The sequence below is a fragment of the Thamnophis elegans genome, chromosome 1 (assembly GCF_009769535.1).
Source record: "Thamnophis elegans isolate rThaEle1 chromosome 1, rThaEle1.pri, whole genome shotgun sequence".
NCBI classification, from domain to species: Eukaryota; Metazoa; Chordata; class Lepidosauria; order Squamata; family Colubridae; genus Thamnophis; species Thamnophis elegans.
This window is the reverse complement of record NC_045541.1, coordinates 77836139-77859537: the sequence shown is the minus strand read 5'-3', so window position 1 is coordinate 77859537 and position 23399 is coordinate 77836139. Positions and strand designations below refer to the sequence as shown.

General features: G+C 40.2%; 1 protein-coding gene across 10 annotated transcripts in view; it reads left to right on the top strand.

The window, feature by feature from the left end:
- The window catches only part of CHID1 (chitinase domain containing 1), a 135550-nt gene that overhangs the window by 22702 nt on the left and 89449 nt on the right, over nucleotides 1-23399 (top strand). For all 10 annotated transcript variants that reach the window (XM_032221630.1, XM_032221596.1, XM_032221571.1 and 7 more), the window contains exon 8: nucleotides 6557-6649. In XM_032221630.1, the coding sequence (XP_032077521.1) occupies nucleotides 6557-6649 (93 nt within the window). The remainder of the gene's footprint in view (nucleotides 1-6556; nucleotides 6650-23399) is intronic.

The window sequence follows — 23399 nt, the reverse complement described above, 5'->3', positions numbered from 1 at the left end:
GAGGGCCTTCTCAGTAGTAGCCCCGACCCTTTGGAATGAGCTCCCCATGGAGATTCGTACCCTCACCACTGTCCAGGCCTTCCGCACAGCCCTTAAGAACTGGCTAGCCCGTCAGGCCTGGGGACAAAGATAGCCGCCCCTCCCGAATGATGAATGAATGTTGCTTATTATTTTTTACTATATGTGTCTACGTCATTGTTTGTATTCCCCTTCCTGATTTTATGTGAGCCGCCCTGAGTCCCCTCAGGGAAAAGGGCGGCCTACAAATGTTAATAAACACTAAACACTAAGCCTCAGTAGGCAGTGGTCTGACCACGACAGGGGTATGATGTCGTTACCCCTCAGACCAAGATCACAAATCCACTGCTCCGAGAGAAATACGAGGTCGAGCATGTGACCCGCTGAATGGGTTGGGCCCCGGATTACTTGGGTCAAGCCCATGGCTGTCATGGAAGCCATGAACTCCTGCACCCCATCAGAGTGTTCACCGAGCGACGGCAAATTAAAGTCCCCCAGGACCATCAGCCTAGGGAACTCAATCGCCAGCTCGGCTACCGACTCAAGGAGCGAGGGGAGGGCTGCTGCAACGCTGTTGGGAGGCAGGTACGTTAACAGCAGACCCACTTGACCCTTGAGGTCCAACTTTACCAGCAGAGACTCACACCCGACAAGCTCCGGAGCAGGGACCCTACGAGGAGCTAATGACTCCTGGATAACAATAGCCACACCCCCACCCCTTCCCTGGGCTCTCGGCTGGTGCAGCACCTGAAATCCTTCTGGGCACAGCTCTACAAGGGGGACTCCCCCCTCTGGGCCCAGCCAGGTTTCAGTAATACATGCCAGGTCTGCCCTCTCGTCTAAAATTAAGTCCCGGACGAGAGGAGCTTTATGTACCACAGACCTGGCATTTAGCGACAGCAGCCTGAGTCCAGGGTCCTGATTACCTGCGCCATCTGGTCTCGGAGTGGGACTCATAGGGCCGGAAGGAGGGATTTCTGTAATGTAGCGAACCCTCCTTCCCCGGTAATGGCCTGCCCTAAAGTCCCCGCCATATCTGCCCCTCCCTGTTACGACCGTGATACTCCGACCCTCTCCCGTGTCTCTGGTCCCCTCAACCACCCCCATGGCCCCCGCATCCCCCGGCAGGTCCTCTGAATCATGCATACCCATGCACTCCCCCAAGCAGTCCCCACGTAAAAGTTAAAACACAGAAAATTACAACAATATAATAGTAAAAAGTGGGACATTCATTCATCTCATACGTATCCCATGCATATCCCATACAAAGCGAGGAAAAAAAGATGAAAGAAAAGGAAGAAAATAAAATAGTTCCGCAGTTAATTACAGATTTAAAAATGCGGGTTCTTAAATCTGCAGATTTTTTTTAAAAAGTTGTTACTTTTTCAATAGTTGATTGTGGTGAAGCTGAACAATACATTAGTTGTATTTAAGGAAGTACCATGTGCAAATTATTTGGAAGAAGATTGAGTAATTACCAATTGAAGACAAACATATGTAGATAGCGTGCTTATTTTTTCAACATTTGTTTAACCTAACCAGTTTGATTGTAAAATGCATAGTGCCCAAAATATTTTGTGGGCACCTGGCATACCTCTTCCTGTAGAGATGACTGAGAAAGCCCCTCTTCCTTATAGCCATTTAGTCTAATTGGTGATGAATTTAGAAGAATTGTCAAAAATTCACCCCTATTTTCAAGGCTTGATATAGTATTATGTTGCATGTTTTTTTATATTGAGGGATGCCTGCCAGAGAGCTTAGAAAACCATACAGTGATCTCTGCTAGGCAGAGTTAGGGTTAGGGTTTTCCAAGAATTTAAATCAATGTGTGAGGCATCTTTCTGAGCAAGCCAGATCTCAATCTTTTAGGTGCTGCAGTGTTTTTGGTGTTGATGTAGTGAGACAGCTCTTCAGGTATCCCTGCATCCATGCGGGTGCGAAAAAGCTGTGTGCTTACTCTCTGTTAACTTTTCTTGAGTAGAGCATCTGTTTGATATTTTCACAGTGCATAGTGGTTATAGGAGAAAAGAAGAGGACTAGATACAGAATTGACCAAAGGAGAGGAGGAACCTTAAAACACCTAGATGCATTGCTTTGCATGTACAATAGCTTTTGAAGGTATCCTTCTTGGTCTCTCAAGCTTCATAAAAAACCTGTTCCTGGAACACAATTGTTAAAAGAATTCACTTTTTTAAAAGTCATGGTCAAAGCATTTTTGGGAAGAGAAAAATCATAACTTCTAGCTTATAGTTATTTAATTGTCCCTGCAACTACTATGTGGATGTTAGCTGTTGTCTCAGTGAATTGTCCTTGTATCAGATGAGGTTGACTATGATTAGAGGTGTAGATGTGCTATAATAAATGTAGCACTTTAGATCAACATAAGCCTCATTGTTTTAATTGTATTCTTTCTGGAATCTTGATGAATGCTGACTGACAAATTTCTCTGGCAGTATTTATTCCAAATCCTAGCTATGGGAATTCATGATATAATTAAGATCAGTGGAAAGCTATGTGCTTGCTTTCCACACCAACATAAGCTTCATGACATTTCTTCTGCTCGTCAAAACTTGACAGGTTGTTCAGACTTTTTCCACACAGTGGCAGTAATGTTCTTGCAGTCCTCTAATCTTTAGAATATCATATTTTTAAGCTGAAAACCTCACACGCTCTATGCTGCTAATTTGTTTCTCAGTACCAATATCTGATTTTAATGTGCTGTTTAAGAATGCCAGGCTGGAATTACTTGACTTTAATTAGGTTTGATTATTTGTGTAGCTAAAACATGATTATTTTCTAGTATCATTGAGGTTTGTTGATTCCTAGACTCCTGTATTAGGAATACATTAAAAAAGCCATTTGGTGTAGTGGGTCAGGCACAAGGCTAGAAAATGGAAGACTCTGAGTTCTAGTCCCACTTTAAGCATAAATCCAGCTGAGAGATCTTTGGTCAATCAATCCCTTAGCCCTAGAAAGGAGGCAATGGCAAACCATATCTGAAACCTTGCCAAGAAAATGGCAAGAATTTCTTCAGACTGTTGCCAAGAATCAAGATTGCCTTGAAAGCACACCAACGGGAATTTATAAAATTGTGCGATAGAGTAGGAATTCACAGGAAGTAAAATTCCTATATTTTAAAGTATACGATTAATTGCAGCGTGAGTTCCCTCAATGATAGCTGTAAAAGATGGCTGTACAATTGCACAGCATAGCACAATACTTGTTCCAGAAGAGATTGGAGCCATTTTATTTTCGTTACTTCATTTTTAATTTTTATAGTCATTTATCATTTTGTATTTGAAGGATTATAGTAGCAATTTTGTTGCAGTTTTCTTCCACCAATTGAGTGTTTTTCAGTGTTTATTGATTAAACAGCTACTGGATTTTTTATATTTTTTTGGTAGGAGGGAAACAGAACAAACAACTTGATTTTTCCATTTATTGCAAAGAAAAAAAGAATGAAGCTTTTTCATTTTCATTAGAAGGTATTTAATATTGAAAAGGGAGCTTCAATATTCCTAAAAGCAGAGTTACCTTGCTTGGGTTTGGAAGACTGAAATTGCTACTCATTCATTTTATCAACTCAAGCTACCTTACCAGGTGGTTATTGTGTACCAGGAAAGGCTTTTACCTACCTCAATCTCTCAACAGAACTGGCAGACAATTACTTCCCTCTGTTCATACATCTTATAAATTGTGGGTAGAAAACAGGTCCCGGTTTCATTGAGTGGCATGAAAATGTCAGGGTATTTTTTTAAAAAAAAAACAACCCCACAACCTGAAGATGAGCAAGGTGCTGATTGAGTGATACTTTTTATGTTCTCATTGATCAGCTGGAGAATCACAGATTGACTCATGAAGTTCTCAAAGTTTCAAGGTTGGCTTCATTGAGGGACAATTACAGCTTAATTTGAAAGGTTTTTTTAAAGCTTAGTGGACTGAAAACTGTGATGATATGGAAGAGATCTATGAATACTAAAAAGCCATTATTTCTGAGATAGGCAAAAATTTGATTCCATGCATTAAAAAAAATACTAGTTTTATTTAGGACAGTAGGTGGTGCCACTGCACAGCTGAATAGAAAAGCACTGTTTTCACTTTAGGGACATTTACATTTCTCCTTCAATGACACATCATTACTTCAATCTGAGCCTTGGAAATTTAACCTATTAATCAAAGGCTTATATAAGTTGCTTCCTTCCGTGATACTGCATTAGGCAATGAATAGACAACATGCATTATTAACACATTCTTGAAGTGTTAAAGTTGCTTAAAATGTGGGTCTTAACTTTTGCTACCCAGGAAGACAATTTTATTTTAGCCTTTTTGTTTTTAAATTACTCCAGTAAAATACTTGGTGATGTGCTAGAAGAGTAACTATTTTGTTTGTAATTTTAAGAGATTCAGAATTTGCAACAAATATAGGGTATTTGGGGTAAAGTAAACTTTCTGTCAGCATTAAGTGCATTGGCTAAGACCAAGTAATTATAAGATGACAGAAGTGTCTTGAGTGTATTTTAGTGAGTGAATTATTTAATTTATTTATCCACCCATCTCAGGTAAGTGACTCTGAGTGGCTTATAAGATTGAAAACAAACAATTCCACCAAGCAATCTCTAGCACCCAATGTGAAGGTGATGAGGAGCCAAAGGTGTGTTATGACAGCAGTGTGTATTCAGAAAACTGTCATCACCTAAGAAACCTGTAACTTTTTTTTAGAAAAAAGCTTAATTGCTTCAAGATAGATTTTCTATGTGGCATATGGCATAGAGGAACTTCTGAAGTTATATTTGACAATGGCAAAGTACATAATCAATATTTAACTATGTTTTGACATTTAGGTGGCCTGCTCCCACCTCATTCTTTTAAAAATGCAATATGGTGTGTTTAACTCTCCTTCTTTCAGGGAAGAATAGTAAAGTGGGAAAATGTGGTCCTAAAACAGTAAAGTTACTACCTTAAGAGCAACAGAAACATAACCTATAGAGAGCTTTCACATGGGCAAGCAATAGCAGTTGCTTGGGGTAGAAAATATACATTTCTGGTTTATGTAGTTTCTTTTCAGTGACAAATGAAACTAACTAAAATTGTATCTCAGCATTAGAGCCGAGGTGGCGCAGTGGTTAAATGTAGCACTGCAGGCTGACTGCAGTTCAGCAGTTCGGCTGTTCAAATCTCACCGGCTCAGGGTTGACTCAGCCTTCCATCCTTCCGAGGTGGGTAAAATGAGGACCTGGATTGTTGTTGGGGGCAATATGCTGACTCTGTAAACCGCTTAGAGAGGGCTGAAAGCCCTATGAAGCGGTATATAAGTCTAATTGCTAACCCGAAGGTGCTTTTCCAAAAGGCAAAAAAACAACCTGAATAATTGAGAATTCCAATAGACATCTCAGCATTATCCTTTAATTCCTGGTCACAAAGTACCCCTAGTACAAAGAGGTGATTTGACAAGTTAATCAACCAGTATCTAATTTTTCCCGGCTATTTTTCTTTAAAAAAAAAAAAACCTGCCACCCCTATCATTTTTTTTCCATTAATCAAGGAAAATGCCCAGTAGATCCTTTTATTTGTATGTTTTCAAAAAAAGCAATTTGCATTTTTTTAAAAAAGATCTTTTATATTGGTGCATAATTATTAATACTGTATAAGATTATATGTGTATAGGCTAGATCTTTGCTCCTGTATTGTTTAGAAAACAATGCAGAATGTTGAAACAATTATACAAATTATTTTTAAAAATACAAATTATACGAATTTCAAATACCTGACCCTACACCTTTCTTTTTTTTACTTGATTGTTAGTCTGATGTTTATCTTGGAATTAATCTCTGCTCATCTGGGTGATCACCCAAATGTCCATAGATAGATTAACTCCCAGTATTAAGATCAGGCCAACAGTCAAGTAAACAATATTCCAATCAAGGAACTGCCAAACAAGCCAACAGCAAACAACCCAACCAAAGAATATCTGAGACCATCCCAGCCAACACAGACAGAGTAAACCACTAGAATATAAATTGAGAGCAAATCCCACTCCTTCCTAACACTGATGATGTTACCTAATTTGGGCAATGAACCATCTGCAAGAAAACAATGAAGCTCAGTGAGCACCAAGACTCATTTCAACCCTGAGCTACAAATATTCTCCTTTATTGTGTCTAGAGATTCTCAGTCATCCAGGTTCCGGTTGTCCCAAAGGTGTTTTTATAAAAAGCAAACTGGACTTTTTTGTTTTTGCTTGAAGACATTTTGCCTATCTTCCAAGAAACTTCTTCAGTTCTTCACTTCCTCAGCAAATCTTCAAGCAAAAAAAAAAAAAAAGTGCACTTGCCTTTTGAAAAAGCACCTCAGGGATTCTCCTTTATTGGTGTCTTCTTTTGAGTCAGCTTGTAAAGGAATAAGGATGTTGCAAGGCCAAAACATTTAGTTTTGGAAGATAATGTTTTCTGACTCAAATGCAGGTTTAAAACTGCCATCAGTGGATGTTCTTTCTTTTTTTCCCTTGACTCGCAGAGCTAATGTTTTATCTGTTTTACAGGGATCTGATTCACTTGCTCACTCACTTCTCTGAAGCTTTCCATGAGGCACAACTTAAACTAATGCTTGTCATTCCTCCTGGTGTTATGCCAGGGTAAGTATCGTACTTTCAAGCAAATCCCAGATGTATTTGTCTTTAGTTTCATTCAAGGCATTAGAGTTTATTGCTTCTGAAAGCCCAATTTTCTATGTAGTGAAACAAATGTTCTCACTACATTCCAGGATGAAAATGTTTGACTCAGCATCTTAGCAGGGAAAAATACTAGTCTTGAGTCCGAGGTACAAATGAAATATGATTGTGCTAAGATGAAATCCCTTCAGGTAACCAATCAGTGAAAAATATTTTAAAGCTACAGGTATATTGAAAAATAATAAAGGACACCACCAGTGGTAATTTTAAATGGAAAGTAGATTATGAGCTTTTAGAAGAGAAAGACACTCATCATGGGGATGCTAACCATGATGCATTTAGCATCCATTACAACTGCATTAAATATTATTAAATTTATATACTGCCCATCACATTTATGTGACTCTGGGTGGTTTACAACAGCATCATATATAAAGAATACAAACACATGACTAAAAGCTCTGTTAAAAACAGAATCAAGGACATGTTAAAATGTATAGGTTAAAAATGAAAATCAAAGTTTACAAAATTCAGAAAACTAACAAATCAACATGGTGAGGGGAGTGCTCTCAAGTCACCAGGCATCTCCAGAGTTGCACACTCTTAGGGCCTCATGTTAGTTGGCAAAACAAGGTATTAGCACTCTTCTGGAAAACCAGATGAACGAGGGTTTGCTTTGCCTTTGAGGACAAGGTGTTCCAAAGGGTGGGAGCGATAACAGAAAAGGCCCTCCTCCTTGATCCCACCAGTCAAAACTCTTTAGCCAGTGGGATTTTCAGCATGATACCCCTTTGATCAGAGAGGATGAGTCTATGTAAGTTGGATGAGGCAACTCGTCAGGTCGGGGTCCCATGCCATGAACGGCTTTAAAGATGATAATAAGAGCTTCCTTGTTACCAGAAACAAACTGGTGCAGCTCGCATAATAGCAGAAATGTTACATGCAGCATCTTAGGGGTGCCTAGAACTGTTTATGCCACTGCATAAACTCCACCAGTTCAGCTACTAGATACTCTTCAAGGGTATCCTATGTAGAATGCATTGCATTAGTCCATCCAGAAGATAACCAGGGCATGAGTGATTGAAAGGGGGGATAAGTATTATAGCTAATATATAATTATTAATAAAATTAAAATGAATAATAAAAATATATAACTGCATATGCAGACTAATCTTTAATTTAATTCAAAGTTTTAATTTAATTTAATTTACTGTATTTTTCGAGCTATAAGACTCACTGGAGTATAAGACGCCCCAAGATTTCAAAGAGGTAAACAAGAAAAAAAAGTTTTTGCTCTTCCTGGCTCCCAGGAGCACTCTGCAGCCCTCCCAAAACCTCTTTTTGAAAAAAACGGGGCACACAGAGGGTTTGGGAAGCCTGCAGAGTGCTCCTGGGGGCTGGGAAGAGCAAAAACACGATGCGTGGGATGTTTGAGAAGCGAAAAATGGACCCGTTTTTTGCAAAAAGTGCCCAATTTTTCCAAAAACAGGCACATGCAGAGGGTTTGGGAGACCTGCAGAGTGCTCCTGGGGGCTGGGGAGAACACAAATGGCACTCCTGAGGGGTTTGAGAGGCCACAAATGGCCCCATTTTTCACCTGTTTTTTGTAAAACATGGGGTATGCAGAGGGTTTGAGAGGACTGCAGAGGGCTCCTAAGGGACGGGGAGGGTAAAAAATACTCCATTTTTTGAAAAAAACAGGTCAATTTTCGCAAGAAATGGGTGTGTTTTTCACTTCACCCTCCCCATCATGTTTTTGCCCTAAGAGCACTCTGCAGACCTCCTGAACCCTCTGCAAGCCCCATTATTGCGAAAAACAGGCCTGTTTTTGGCAAAAACGGTGTCACGCAGGGCAGGGTTTTCAGAGGCCAAAAATGGTTGTATTTGATGTATAAGACACACCAACATTTCCACCCTCTTTTGGCGGGGGGAGTGTATCTTATACTGCAAAAAGTACGGTAAATTTATTTTGCCTATGCCAATGTATTATTTTGTAACAATTGAGAAAAGAAGCTGCGCTTGCTAATATTTTAATGATTTTGAAGACAGCCTTTGGTCGGAAGTACATCAAATATTTCGGTTCACCGACAAAAGGACGACCGACAAAAGCGCGCCCGATGAATCTGCGGTGATAAAACCGCGAGTTCTAAACCGCGCCGACGAATGAGTGCTGAAGCGCGCCGACAACAGCGTGCCGACAGAAGCGCGCTCTAAACCTAACCCTAACCCTTATCTTAACTTAAATCGTGCTTCTGTCGGAGCACGGTTGCTGGCGCGCTGTTGTCGGCGCGTTGATGACATCGCAGTTTTAGCGCCGCGGTTTTGTTGCCGCGCTTTTGTCATGCGCGCATTTGTCGGGTCACGAAATATTTCAACCTATCAGTTGTACCACATACTGTACCTTTATGTTAAATATATGTGTTCTCTCTCTTTATAGCTTGGATATTTTAAGTGCAGCCTAGGTTTCATAATTCATAATTTCATGACTGGCACTCAGTTGCACTCCATTGCAAAGAGAACTGTCATATGTGCAAAACATGTTTTATATTTTTAGTGTTGATACCTGATTTTCAGTTGTCAGTTGCCATTTAAAATAACACAAGCTCTATTTGGAGCTACCACCCAATTCTTTTCCTGCCAACATGACAACCCATTCAACTAAGTTTAGCACCCGCGTTTTTCATTGTTTGAATCCTACAATTTGCTATGACGTTGAATTAGCTCATAGGTTTCTTCAGACATAATGAGCACATGTGTATAAATGGACCTTGACTTAGGACCACAATTAAGCCCCAAATTACTAAACAAGACAGTTGTGAGTTTTGCCCCATTTTGTGACTTTTCTTGCCACAGTTGTTAAGTGAATCACTACAGTTGTTAAGTTAGTAACAACTTAACCCAGCTTCCCCATTGACTTTTCTTGACAGAAGGTCGCAAAAGAAGGTCACATGACCCAGGATGCTGGCACCGTCATAAATACTAATTGGCAAGCATCCAAATTTTGATCATGTGATCATGGGATGCTACAACAGTCATAAGTGTGAAAAATGATCATGTCCCTTTTTTCAATGTTGCTGTAATTTCGAGCAGTCACTAAATGAATGGTTGTAAGCCAAAAACTACTTATATAAAAGGCTGGGATTTGGATCAATAAATGTTACATTTTTGGTTTTGAATAACTTCATTGTATAAACCTTTGGATGCCTTTTGATCTTTTATAATGCATTATAAGATTATGAGCTTATTTATTATTACTTGTGCTTGGAAAGGTTTTGTATAAACTTGCATGTCATCTTGATGTGCTCATCTGTATTATGATTTATGCCCTTTTAAATATTTGTTCATTGTTTAAGCTCTTATTTATTTTTGTGCTGCCACATAATCTGTAGGGAAATATAGCATCCTAACATGAGAAAACAAAGCAGAAATATTGATCTATTTATTTTAGCTTTAAAGCAGATTGTCCCTGCTTGTTAATTGTAGCCTACTTCAGAAGGCAAATGAGCCCTTTGAAATAATTGGCTGCTTCTATGACATTAGTCATTATTACAATAAAACTTCTCATAAAGTTAATGTATTCTATTCAAGATCTAGGATAATTGCATCAAATAATAGATGTTTTAAAGTGCTTTCATATATTTTGAATGTTAAATAGAAATTGGGCATTCTTTCAAACAGATTATTCTCTTTTCCTTCTCCTCTTACATTTCCCCAACTCTTTACAGAATCTGAGTTGCTTCAATGTGCATCGTAGTATCTTCTGTAATTTCATATGCATCTTTTTATCTCAAATACATGTGTGTAAAACTAAATCTTTTGAGTGTGTTGGCAGGAAGATGCTAAATCCTTAGCATTGAAAACCAGTATAGCCATTAATATATTGTAACTTAATCCCACTCCATACAGCCTATCACTGCTATTGGATTACTGCAATGTATTATATGTAGGAATGCCTCTGAAAATTACCTCAGACTTTAGTTAATTAAAAATAGGACCAATACAATATGTCTGTCACAGTTAGCTATCATTTTATGCTTCCCATTCTAAATTGGCTGTTCATTTGTCAAGCAAAACCAAGCATTTAATAGTGAGTACCATACCATGTGCATGTACCATACCATGTGCATGAATCATACAAGGACTCAAATGTCTATACACCAATGCACAGAGTATGATGAATAAACAGGGCGAATTAGAAATTCAAGTAAAAGAGGGCAAATATAATATTGTTGCCATTACAGAAACTTGGTGTGATGAAACCGACAAATGGAACATACAGCTAGAAGGTTTTAAATTATTTTAAAAAAATAGACCAAATAAAAGAGGAGGTGGAATTGCACTATATATAAGAAATAATTACCTCTCTACAGAAATAGAGAACAACAATGATGAGAACTATCTTGAATGCATTTGGGTCAATATTAAAGGTTGGGGGGGGGGAATGACATTGCCATAGGTCTATACTACAGCCCACCCAACCAAGCAGAGGAAGTAGATGACCTAACTAAGGTGTGTAGGAAGCACACCACAATAGTAGTGGGGGATTTTAACTACCCTGACATCAACTGGGAAACAAACTCTGCACCAAGTGGAAGATCCAGCAGGTTCCTAACAAACCTAGCAGACAACTTTGTTTCCCAAAAGGTAGAGAAAGGAACAAGGGGATCAGCCATATTGGACTTAATTCTCACTAACAGAGAGGAAATGATAGAAGATGTTGAAGCCACAGGAACCCTGGGGGCAAGTGACCATGCAATATTGGAATTCAACATTATGCAAACACAAGTAGTAGAACAAAGTGAAACTAGAGTCTTGGACTTTAAGAGAGCTAATTTCAACAAACTTAGAGAGAACTTGGGAAAAATTCCATGGATGAGAATCCTTAAGGGAAAAACAACTCAAGAAACTTGGGAAATTTTGAAAAATGAGATTACAAAAGCCCAGTCTAGCACAATACCAATGAAGAAGAAGAAGAAGTAACAGCTCCCAAAAGAAACCAGCATGGCTGCATAAAGAACTCTCTGACAAATTGAAAGACAAAAAAGATAAGTATAAAAAGTGGAAAGGGGGGGACATACCGTATTTTCACGACTATAAGCCGCACTGAAAATCCTAAAATTTGATCAAAAACCGGCAGTGCGGCTTATAACCCAGTGCGCTTTATATGTGAAAAAATATCAAAAATCTCTCTCTCCCGACGCTCAAACTTGAAGCTTGCAAGCATGCACACGTCCCTCGGGTCTCTCCCTTCAACCTCGCTACTTTCTGAGTCGGAGACCGGGGGGGGGGGGGCGAGCAGAGAGCCACCCAGCTCCCAGCCCCTATAGACTGGGCTGTTCCGTCACCCCCGCCGCCGCAAGAAGGGACGGCAGACCAGCGCAGCCCTTCAGGATTTGCTGGCGCCGAGCACCCCATCCGCCCCGGCAGTCGCCCTGCCTAACTCCGCTCCGCGCCCCAGCCGGCTCTGCGCTGCCGGTCAAGGGTGCGCGGGTGGCCGGTGCGGCGCCGGTCTTCCCAGCACACCATGCCGGCCGGGCAAGAGCCGGGAGAGCAGCGGAGCCCGAAGCCTCCCGCGCCAGAAACGTCCCACTAGCCAACGCCTGCCACGTGCGCCCACCCGCCCGCCTCGGGGACCGCAACCCGGGCGCCCTGCCCGCCCACGTCCCCCCCCGCCTGGCTCACCGATGCGGATGACATGGGGCATGCTGCGGCAGGCGTGCAGCCAGAGGCCTTCGAGCAGGGCGGCGGCAGCGGAGGCGCAGGAGCGGGCCAGCGGCGGGCACGGGGCATGGCAGTAGGTCAGCATCCTGGGCGGGCGGGCGGCGGGCAAGGCGCGGGAGGCGGAGAGGACAGAGCGACCGGAGCGCTGCCGCCCCCCAGTTCAGCTTCCCTGGCCGCGGCGCCCCAGGCCCCCGCGCTGGCGATCTCCCGGGGTGGTGAGGCTGCGCGGGGCCGCTCAGCGGAGGAAGGCGGCCACCTGGCGGGAGAGGCTCGGCCGAAAGGTGCCGGGGCTGGAGCCGCAGAGCCAGGCATGCCTTCCACCCGGGAAGTCCTGCCCCTTCATCCCCGAAGGCCGGCGCGCGGTGAGGGGGGCCGGCGTGGGGGCGAAAGTACTTTGCACATGCTCCACGGTCGCCGCGCTCTCCGTCCCAGCCTTCGCCGAAGCCGGCGGGCTGCCTCCCGAAGAAGCCGCCGGAGCGTCCCAAGCCAGAAAATGCCCCAACTCGGGCAGACGGAGTTCCAGTTGCAACCTGCGCACGTGATTCGATGAGGAACCAAGGGGAGCCGGGTCTCTGAGCGCGGCTTATAACCCGGTGCGCTTTATATGTGAAAAAAGTTTGAAAAATTAACATTAACTGATACTGCGGCTTATAATCCGGTGCGGCTTATGGTCGTGAAAATACGGTAACTAAGGCAGAATATCAGCAAATAGCCCGAGCATGTAAAGATGAAGTGAGGAAAGCTAAGGCTCACAATAAAGAAAGGCTTGTCACAAAAGTAAAAAATAACAAAAAAAGCTTCTTCCAACATGTTAAAAACAAGAAAAAAGTTAAGGAAACAATTGGTCCATTCCTGGGAGAAAGTGGCAAGAAGGTGACAAGCAACAGGGAGAAAGCAGAATTATTTAACCCATGTTTTGCATCTGTCTTTATACAAAGGGATAAAACAGTCCAACCTATCAAAAACAGCACCACAAAAATCAGATTAGGAACACAAGTTGAAATAGGGAAGAAAATGGTAAGTGAACACCTGTCTACCCTAGATGAGTTCAAATCACCAGGACCGGATGGATTACACCCCAGGGTTCTGAAGGAACTGGCAGACGAGATATCAGAACCACTGAACTATATCTTTCAGAGATCCTGGAGTACTGGGGAACTACCAGAGGACTGGAAAAGAGCTGATGTGGTTCCCATCTTCAAAAAAGGGGAAAAAAACCCAGATCCAGGAAACTACAGACCTATCAGCCTGACCTCAATATCAGGAAAGATTCTGGAAAAGATAATCAAGCAACGAATTAGCGAACACCTAGAAGCAAATAAAGTAATAGCCAAAAGCCAACATGGGTTTGTCAAAAACAGATCATGCCAGACAAATCTTATTGCATTCTTTGATAATGTGACAAAATTAGTGGAGCAGAGAAATGCCGTTGATGTAGTTTACTTGGACTTCAGTAAGGCATTTGATAAGGTAGACCATAACCTACTACTAGATAAAGTAGAAGGATGTGGGTTAGACAGCATCACCACCAGATGGATTTGTAACTGGCTGACCAATTACACTCAACGTGTAGTCCTCAATGGAACTGCATCTTCATGGAGGGAAGTATGCAGTAGAGTACCCCAAGGCTCTGTTTTGGGCCCAGTACTCTTCAACATCTTCATCAATGATTTGGATGAGGGAATAAATGGGGAACTCATCAAATTTGCATTTGACACCAAGCTGGCAGGAATAGCCAACACTCCAGAAGATAGGCTAAAGATACAGAAGGATCTTGACAAACTTGAACATTGGGCACTAATAAAATGAAATTCAATGGTAAAAAGAGTAAGGTTCTACATTTAGGCAACAAAAATGAAATGCACAGGTACAGTTATAGGTGGTACTTTGCTCAACAGTAGTAACTGTGAAAGGGATCTTGGAGTCCTAGTGGACAACCATTTAAATATGGGCCAGCAGTGTGCAGCAGCTGCCAAAAAAGCCAACACAGTTCTAGGTTGCATAAACAGAGGGATAGAATCAAGATCACGTGAAGTGTTAATACCACTTTATAAGGCCTTGGTAAGGCCACACTTGGAATACTGCATTCAGTTTTGGTCACCACGATGTAGAAAAGATGTGGAGACTCTAGAAAGAGTGCAGAGAAGAGCAATAAAGATGATTAGGGGACTGGAGACTAAAACATATGAAGAACGGTTGCAGAAACTAGGTATGTCCAGTTTAATAGAAAGAAGGACTAGGGGGGACATGATAGCAGTGTTCCAATATCTCAGGGGTTGCCACAAAGAAGAGGGAGTCAAACTCTTTTCCAAGGCACCTGAGGGTAGAACAAGAAGCAATGGGTGGAAACTAATCAAGGAGAGAAGCAACTTAGAACTGAGGAGAAATTTCCTGACAGAATAATTAATCAGTGGAACAGCTTGCCTCCAGAAGTTGTGAAAGCCCCAACACTGGAAGGCTTTAAGAAGATGTTGGATAGCCATTTGTCTGAAACGGTATAGGGTTTCCTGCCTAGGCAGCGGGTTGGACTAGAAGACCTCCAAGGTCCCTTCCAACTCTACTATTGTATTATTGTATTTCCACACCCAATTCAAAGTGCTTCTTTTAAACTTTATTTTCTTGCAATTTTAAGAAAAGACTTATATTGCCGTTTTTTATCTCAATTATACTGGTGGTTTTATTATTTTATATTGGTTTGTTTAAGAGTGTACATTTTAGTGCAGTTTTACACTGCCTAAAGTCATAATAAGAAATTGCAAGTCCTAATAATACAGAATTGAAGTCTTTTTTGTGGAAAAGAGAATCTAAATGCACAAAATTCTTTCTCTCCATGCATCATTGCTTAATAAGTACTTCAGGTTCTGGACTAATAGTGAGCTCCGGGGCTAAATCCTTTAGCACTGTTGAGAAAGATTTTAGAAGAATGCTCAGTTTAGAATAATCACCATCTTTCTGTCACTTAGATAAGTTTGCATCATTGCTTTGTGATGATACTCTAATGGGAAAAAATACATCAGTGTGCTAGTTTCAGGCAGCTAGAGCAGAAAAAGGTGTTTGTGGTCTCTGCCTGCGCTTAAAAGAAAAAAAAAGAGTGGGCAGGTAACCCAATACTGTGCCAAATAAAGCAGAATAACAAATATAAGCCCACAAGGAAGTTGGCTGAACATATTTATAACTGTCTATATCTCCTTGGAGTGAAGTTTGAATCTGAGCAATTTTATAGTCATAGCCATATACTTTTTCTGACTTTTCTCACATGGAAGTGGTTTGTCACTGTCTTTTAGCTTCCCAGTTTAGTCGACAGCAGGGGTGTCAAACTTGCGTCGTCACATTGCCGTCACATGATGTATCACAACTTCCCCCCCTTCTCTAAAAGAGGGTGGGGGTGGCCAACTCACAATGCATTTGGCCTGCGGGCCACAAGTTGACACCACTGTTCTATAGCCTTAGTATTTTCAGCATTTTCCCATCAAATGAAAACTGAGTCTGCCTAACTTCTGAGCCTACACAAGTTATGCCCCTCTACCTCAAGTATAAGCTCATAGGAACCAAATCATGTGATTTTTGCTCATGTTTGTCTACCACTTTGACACTGGTACGCTATACTGATGCCAAATCAAGGTTTTTGCTGCTCACCTAAGAAAAACACTGTATCAAGTGTCTTGAACCTGGCTTTGGTTTGGCTAACATGAAAATGCAACCTACAGCTATACAAATGAAATCCATACATTATCTGATTTTTTTTAAGTTCCAGTCTGACAGAACATAATACAGTACATTAGATTCATAGCATTAATAAGCTCCTGTTGAAAACTGCTTTCCATTGGCATATTTAATGCTACATCATCCTTATCCATTATCACTTAAGAATGAAATTAGGTCAAACCTTTACAAATGATGAAAAATAATGTATGTTGGAATAGATTTAATCAACAATTTAGCAAAAGGCATAAAAAATATTAGTACAAAGAGCAAAATAATATTTGGTGAAAAACTGAAGATACATCTAAACCATTGTGTGAAGCACTGCTGTTATGATCTAATCCCAGTGGCTAAAAAGTGCTTCCTTTGTTTTCTATTTCGATTTAAGTCTGAAGAAAGAGCAAATGTAATATGCTAGCAATAACAAGACTCAAGATCAAATTGTTGGAAAACGGTATCTTAAAAGAAAAACAAGTGCTGGAGTTATTGAACAATATATATGCCATCTAAGAAACGGAAAATGTTTATTGGTTCATACATACATGTGGAATCATGCAATTTCCCACAGGGTGCTGAAAGTTTAGTAAGCACAAATTATAAGCACCAGCAGAGAACAGACTAGATGCGGTATTAAGCCCAGGTACAAGAGATTCAAATTTATTTTAAAGAAAGGACTTTGTTGACTGGTCTTGAGCAACTTGCTGCCCTCTAGCTTATCAATCTGTAGAAAATCAAGAGAAAATTAGCACATTGTGTTCTGGCTATCATACCCAAATGCAGCCATATTGGCTGGAGATTATTTTATTTGTTTGTTTGTCAAACATGTACAGGGTAACAAGTGTAAGTATGAACATAAACATGAACAAAGGAAGTAAATACAGATCAATGGGAACAGTAAGATAGGGAGTATAGGCATGCTGGTGCGCTTATGCGTGCCCCCTTTATGAACCTCTTAAGAATGGGGTGAGGTCCACAGTAGACAGTTATGGAATTGTATACAGTATGCCAGTTAGGGAAACAGGTATGCATATCAAAAGTCACTGTCTCCTTTATAACATAATTTCATCCTTCGAAAGCTGTGGATGTGTTTACTAGTTGCCAAAGAGGAAGCTTGGGGAACTATTGTCTGAAATATTCTTGAACTGACGCCGAGAAGAAAATATTTTCTTTGAAAAAAATAATATATTATTCCTTGTATGGAGGATCTCCATAATTAGGTAGACCGGTTAAAAAGTCTAGTCTAGATCCTATTCCTTGTATTATGACTGCTGTCATAGATTATCAAAGAAGGTGGGATTACATTTTGATTATGCTGCTGCAGCAGTGTAGGGGTTTTTCCTCCTACAGGTAGTTTTTAAGAGTCCCAACTGAGTTTGCTACAAGTGTTCTGAAAATGAAAAATGATGTGTTGAAAACTGCATAGGCATTTTACTAGTTATGGCTAAGAAGACCCGTGTATGTCAACATCTCAGTTGACTTTCATCTGTCAAGTGTAGCTTTTAATAGCTTCTCAGTTTAGGTCATAGATCATTCTTCTGAAGTTTAACAATAGATATGAAGTACAAAAAGCTAGACCTGAGTGCAACTGATGGTATAGTTCATCACTTTTGGATAGGAGATAGGGTTACTCTAGAGAGCTGTAAATTGCCTTGTAAGAAACACATATTGCATCAGTGCAATTGTCAAAACGATTTGTTTATTTATTTATTTGTAGTATTACTTTGCTTGTGCTATTTCTCTGCTCCAAAATGGCCCCGAGCAGAGTACCACAACAATAAAGGATGAAAACATCAAAATGATAACAAGTGAAATATGCTACAATAACACTAATCACAGGGATGAAATTCAGCAGGTTCTGCAGAACTGGTAGCGGAAATTTTGAGTAGTTCATAGAACTCGCAAATGCCACCTCTGGCTATCCCCAGAGTGGGGTGGGAATGGAGATTTTGCAGTATCCTTCCCCTGCCACGCCCACCAAGTCATGCCCACAGAACTGGTAGTAAAAAAATTGAATTTCACTCCCTAATCAGTAGAGATCGATCATAAGTAAAAACCTACATCCCCCAAATACTTTCTTCCATTTATTGATTTAAATTGTGGGGAAAGTTTCAAGAAACTTAAGCATGAAAAAAGATTCTGTGATCTAGAACAGAACCTCATTGATAGATATTAGCCATGTTGTTATTTTGGCTACACAGAATAGAACAGATATTTAAATTCAACATCGTGGATGGAATTTTCCAGGTAGAAATTCATAAGAGATCTTAGTGCTAGTGATAATTTGGTATTTGGCGTAAGGAAAACTCCATCATATATATTATACATATTTTCTTTAAAGATTTATATAACCAGTCATTTTAGGTAATATAATCCTGGGTGGCTATCAGGCAGTAATAAATCAATAAACACAGTAAAAAAATAAAAATGAATGAAGTAGAACCTTCCCGGGGCACCTACCCACATATTTAAACAAACTGGGAATCCAACCTTTTCCCCATCATCACCCCATGGTTGTGGGAAAGCAAGATCTTTGTAGCTTTTACGGATTTTAGAAATCCTGCCTTCTCCCCCTGTGCTCTTTTATGCAAGTCCAATAAAAATGAATAACATTTTGAGCAAAAAAAAGAGCATAAAAATAAAGCATTTTTAAAAGATAGTGCTTTTTCAAAATAAAATAAAACCAGTAGCAATATCTGACCTCAAATATAGGGAGAGAAACTAATTCAGATTTTCTTTTCTGCTCGCTACCAAAGTAGAAAATCAAACATAAAAAAAGCAATAGGAGCTCAAATTGATTTTTGCACTAGGATAGATTGCAAATAACAGTGTAGGATTTAAGTCTGTTTTGTCAACTACAGGCTGCCAGTTTTCTTAAAACAACTTGGGAGATGTGTCTATTGATATTCTCTTCTGGCCATAATAAAGGTTTGATTTGATTTGATTCTTTTGCAACGTTCTTTGTTATAGAAGGTTTCTTCCTATAAAAGTCCTTAGTCCTTAAATTATTTTCCAACAGTTTGGATCACTGTGGAATGACGTGAAAGCCACAGTGTCAGATAGTTGTAATCAAAATTTAAGCTTCCTACTGCCTCAGATTTAATGTTTCTACCGAAATATGGAATTTAGATCTTTATAACCATGCCTCAGCGATGTTCAGAAAATTGGTGTTGTGCTCAAGTTTTGCTTGGTCCTGTAAGTATCAAAATGCCATTGTGGGGGAGAGGGGACTGGCAAAATAGACTTTTGATATGGTCCAGCAGTCTGTTCTTAAAATTTTTGTATTACATATATATTTATATATATATTTTTAAAAAATAATGATTATTTTCCTTTACTGGGTTTTCTGAAATTTGACTTTCTAAATATAGTAGCTGGATTATATTTTTATACTATGCTCTAAATCCCTTGTCTTTTTCTTAAAGTAAACATATTTTTAATGAATGGAATCTCAATAATTTGTTCAAATAAGCTAATAGAATAAGGATATTTTATTTCTCTTTTAAGTGAAATGTTGCAATTTGTGAAACTGGAATCTGAGAGCAGCAGCATTCACCTGAAAACATTTTTTTTATCATATGTTTATACAGTATATATATAATTCAGTTAACAAACTTCAATTAAATGAACTGAGGATGTACCAGATAAAGTTTAACTCTCGGCATCTCCCTGAAATACCAAAAATGTCACTTATGTTTACTCTTTCTGGGAGCGTTAAAGAAGTCTAGGGGAGATTTGTGAGCTGATGGAAAGTACAGGGAAGCTTGTGAGAGGTAGGCAACTGTTCTGACCCCCCTCCGTACGGTGAGTCACGCCGACACAAGGTTACTGTTAGCCATGCTTTATTCACAGTAATTACTCACAGACAAGACTTTGGCAGCAACCCAGACTCCCACATATAAGAGATACACACAAGAGCTTCTCCAGCTTACTAAAACGGTTGTGTCCTGCAAAAGATCTCCTCCCAAAGTCTCTTCTTATATACTCTCTTGGGAGGAGCCAAATCACAACCACCTGGGCCTGATTATCTTCTATGTCTCCATAATTGCTGCCTGCGCTTATCCGCCCTTCTCTGCCTGGCTTCCGGGACCAACTCCCTTTGCTCCTCCCCACTGCTCCATGCCTCAGGTGCCTCCTGGTGGCCAACCAGCCTCTCTGGTCCCTGCTCGGAGTCTGAACCCCACCCAGGGTCCTCCACATCGTCCAGAGATGACTCATAGGGTCCCTCGCTATTGGAGTCTGTCGGCAGCTCCAACAGCTCCTGCTGGGCCACAACAGGCAACTGTGGTGAAAGTACTGGAAAGATAAGAGGAGAGGTATCTGCCATATTGAAGGAGAGACGGTGGTAGGAGATTGGGGAAATGCAGATGCAAGCAGGAAGGCACGGGAAAGATCAGACCGTGTGTGGCAGCAGCAGGAAGATGCTGCAAAGAGTTGGGTTGGGACAAAACCACTGGGAATGTCAGGGAGATGTACAACAGGCCCCAGAAAATGGAGTGGCATGGTCAGGCGGAAGCATACTTTTATGAATACTCATAAGTACCTGCAGAATTAAATAGATACCACCACTACAATCCTGGACTGCGAAATTGAGGATGCATAATTAGAAAATGAATGCTCTGTGACACAGATTAGTTTCGTATTGATCTGCACAAACTCCCAGCCCAACAAGGAGGTAACTAGACTATCTTGTCTTTACTCTACCTTGGATTTAATTAGCTGTTCTTAATTGCTTTACTTTTGCTTATCTATTTTGAGATACCACTGAAGATTAATTTCTCCCATTCCAGTCCAACCCCAAGTATTGGGCTGCATTTGTTAATGCAGCAATAGCCTATCCCCTTTTCATATCATCTTACCAAAGATAAGATGGTTATCTTATTCTGAAAACCTTGATTTGTAGAAGAGTGTTGAATTTAACTAATTTTTCATTTTACTCTGTTGTTGAAGTTGTTTACTTTATACTTTTAAAACTTAGGTTTCATGGGTAGGAAACAGTTATCATCTAGAGGCCAAACTATAGTTTCATGCATTGCTTGAAGACTACAAAGAGTCTGGGTAGTGACATGATATTTCTCTAGTGATAAGATGAATTATTTTGTATGTTTTAGGGAGCTTTGTTAAGTAGCAAAATTGTTGTCTTAAAGTTTAAGACATCTATATTATAGATTTTAAAATACCATGCAATGCTTTTCACCAAATGCAAACTAAGAAAATCAGAATATTTGGATCGAGGGTTACCTGTAATAAACTGGAGAATACATTCTGTATATTTATTAGAAAGCTGCAAAATGGTTTCCGGATAAAAGTTGTTCCAAGTAAAAGTATTTTGAATGTTACAATCTGTTTAATTGTCACAGTTGTCTCATCTCTTGCAACTGGGGTGTTAACATTTCTAGTAGGAGGGACTCGTCACACATCTCCACTGCTACTAGTTTAGGGTGATAAGAGTTTTCATGAGAAATAGTATGCATAGAAGGCCAACAGAGTTAGAGGGAGCCACTCGAAATCTGCTGTTGTGACTAAACCAGCTGCTGTAGTAAAAGGAATTGTTACAAGGAACACCTGGGCTATGGGTTATACTGGAGTGGTGGATACTGGTGGGAAATATTCATGAGAACAATCTCCATTGCCCCACCTCCAGTTTGTTTTAGTTTAAGATGGTTGTTTTGGGTGGCGCAGTGGTTAAATGCAGCACTGCAGGCTACTGCTAGATCAGCAGTTCAGCGGTTCAAATCTCACCGGCTCAGGGTTGACTCAGCCTTCCATCCTTCCGAGATGGGTAAAATGAGGACCCGGATTGTTGGGGGCAATATGCTGACTCTCTGTAAACCGCTTAGAGAGGGCTGAAAGCCCTATGAAGCGGTATATAAGTCTACTGCTATTGCTATTGCTATTGCTATTCATGAGCTTCAGTGGTTAGAGTACAGTAATGCAGGCTACTTCTGGTGACTGCTGGCTACTTGCAATTTGGCAGTTCAAATCCCACCAGGCTCAAGGTTGACTCAGCCTTCCATCCTTCTGAGGTGGGTAAAATGGAGACCCAGAGTGTTGGGGGCAATATGCTGACTGCACACAGTTTAAGGAGGGCTGTAAAGCGCTATATAAGTGCTATTGCTATTCAGTTTGATTCAGTTTGGTGGGCAGGCAATGGGATTTTAGTTCGATTCCTATTCAATTGAATTTTGAATTTGAAAAAACATTACCCGCACTAAAAGAAACCCCTCTTCGCAAATAAGGCCAGTTTACTTGAATTTTGTGTCTATGTATTGATTTCAAGGCTTGCTGCATACATGTATGCACAGTAAACCCCATTTTCTACTTTAAAAAGAGGCATTTCCAGTTTCTCTTCCTTCTCTTTCACCCGCCAGTTTAAGGCTAGCTACAGTCTAAACTTTAAATCATATTCCCATTTTCTGAATATTGTAATAACTAAATTGACAAACTGACATGGAACTGAACTTGAATCGACTTAATAGAAAATAAGAATGAAACTCATTGCATTTTATTTCAATGTTTTTTTAAAAAAGCACATGTTTCCATAAGTACAGAGTCACTTTATTACCCAAGATCTTCCTTCAATATTGTGAGAGAAACAAATTTGTCTCCTCTTGAGGGCTGTCAGAGCCTTTAACCCCTTGACGTGTCTTCAACAGGATTCGGTCTGCATTTTCAAGGATACATAATTTTAAGAGCAGATTTATCTTCTAACTGTGGGGTAGACATCCACAGAATATGTGTTGGAAACTAAATTACAGTTGAGCTTTTGTAATTGAATATATTCTTTTCCGTCAAAACACACTTTTTGTCTGGTTAAGATAAAGTGAAGTGATAGATACTTCTGACTTTACTGAGTAATGACATCTGTAAAATTCCTTCACTGAACTCTCCAGAATGAAAACACTTAGCTTCTGGAAAGGGGTGGGGGAACTTGTTCAGAGCATTTCATTCCAAAGCATCCCACCTTTATTGCACATTTTGATAGATGGTTGATGGATGCCAGCACATCTCATGATGATTTAATATTTGACACCATTTTGCTGAATGTAAAAAGTTTGCATTCTGGCAGAGTTCTGATTGTAGAGATCAATCATCCAATAAAGAACCTTTTTATTGAACCTGCTCAAAATGCCTTCTGATTCAGTTTCTAGTTGAAAGTAATCAAAAAGTATGTTTCTCTGTAAGCTGCTTTTCTGTACAGACTATATTTTCTGAATGGTCTCGTGCACTATATACCCTTAATTTACTGGTTCTTGGTTAAATAGTCTTTGTTACACAATAAATCGTTTTGTGC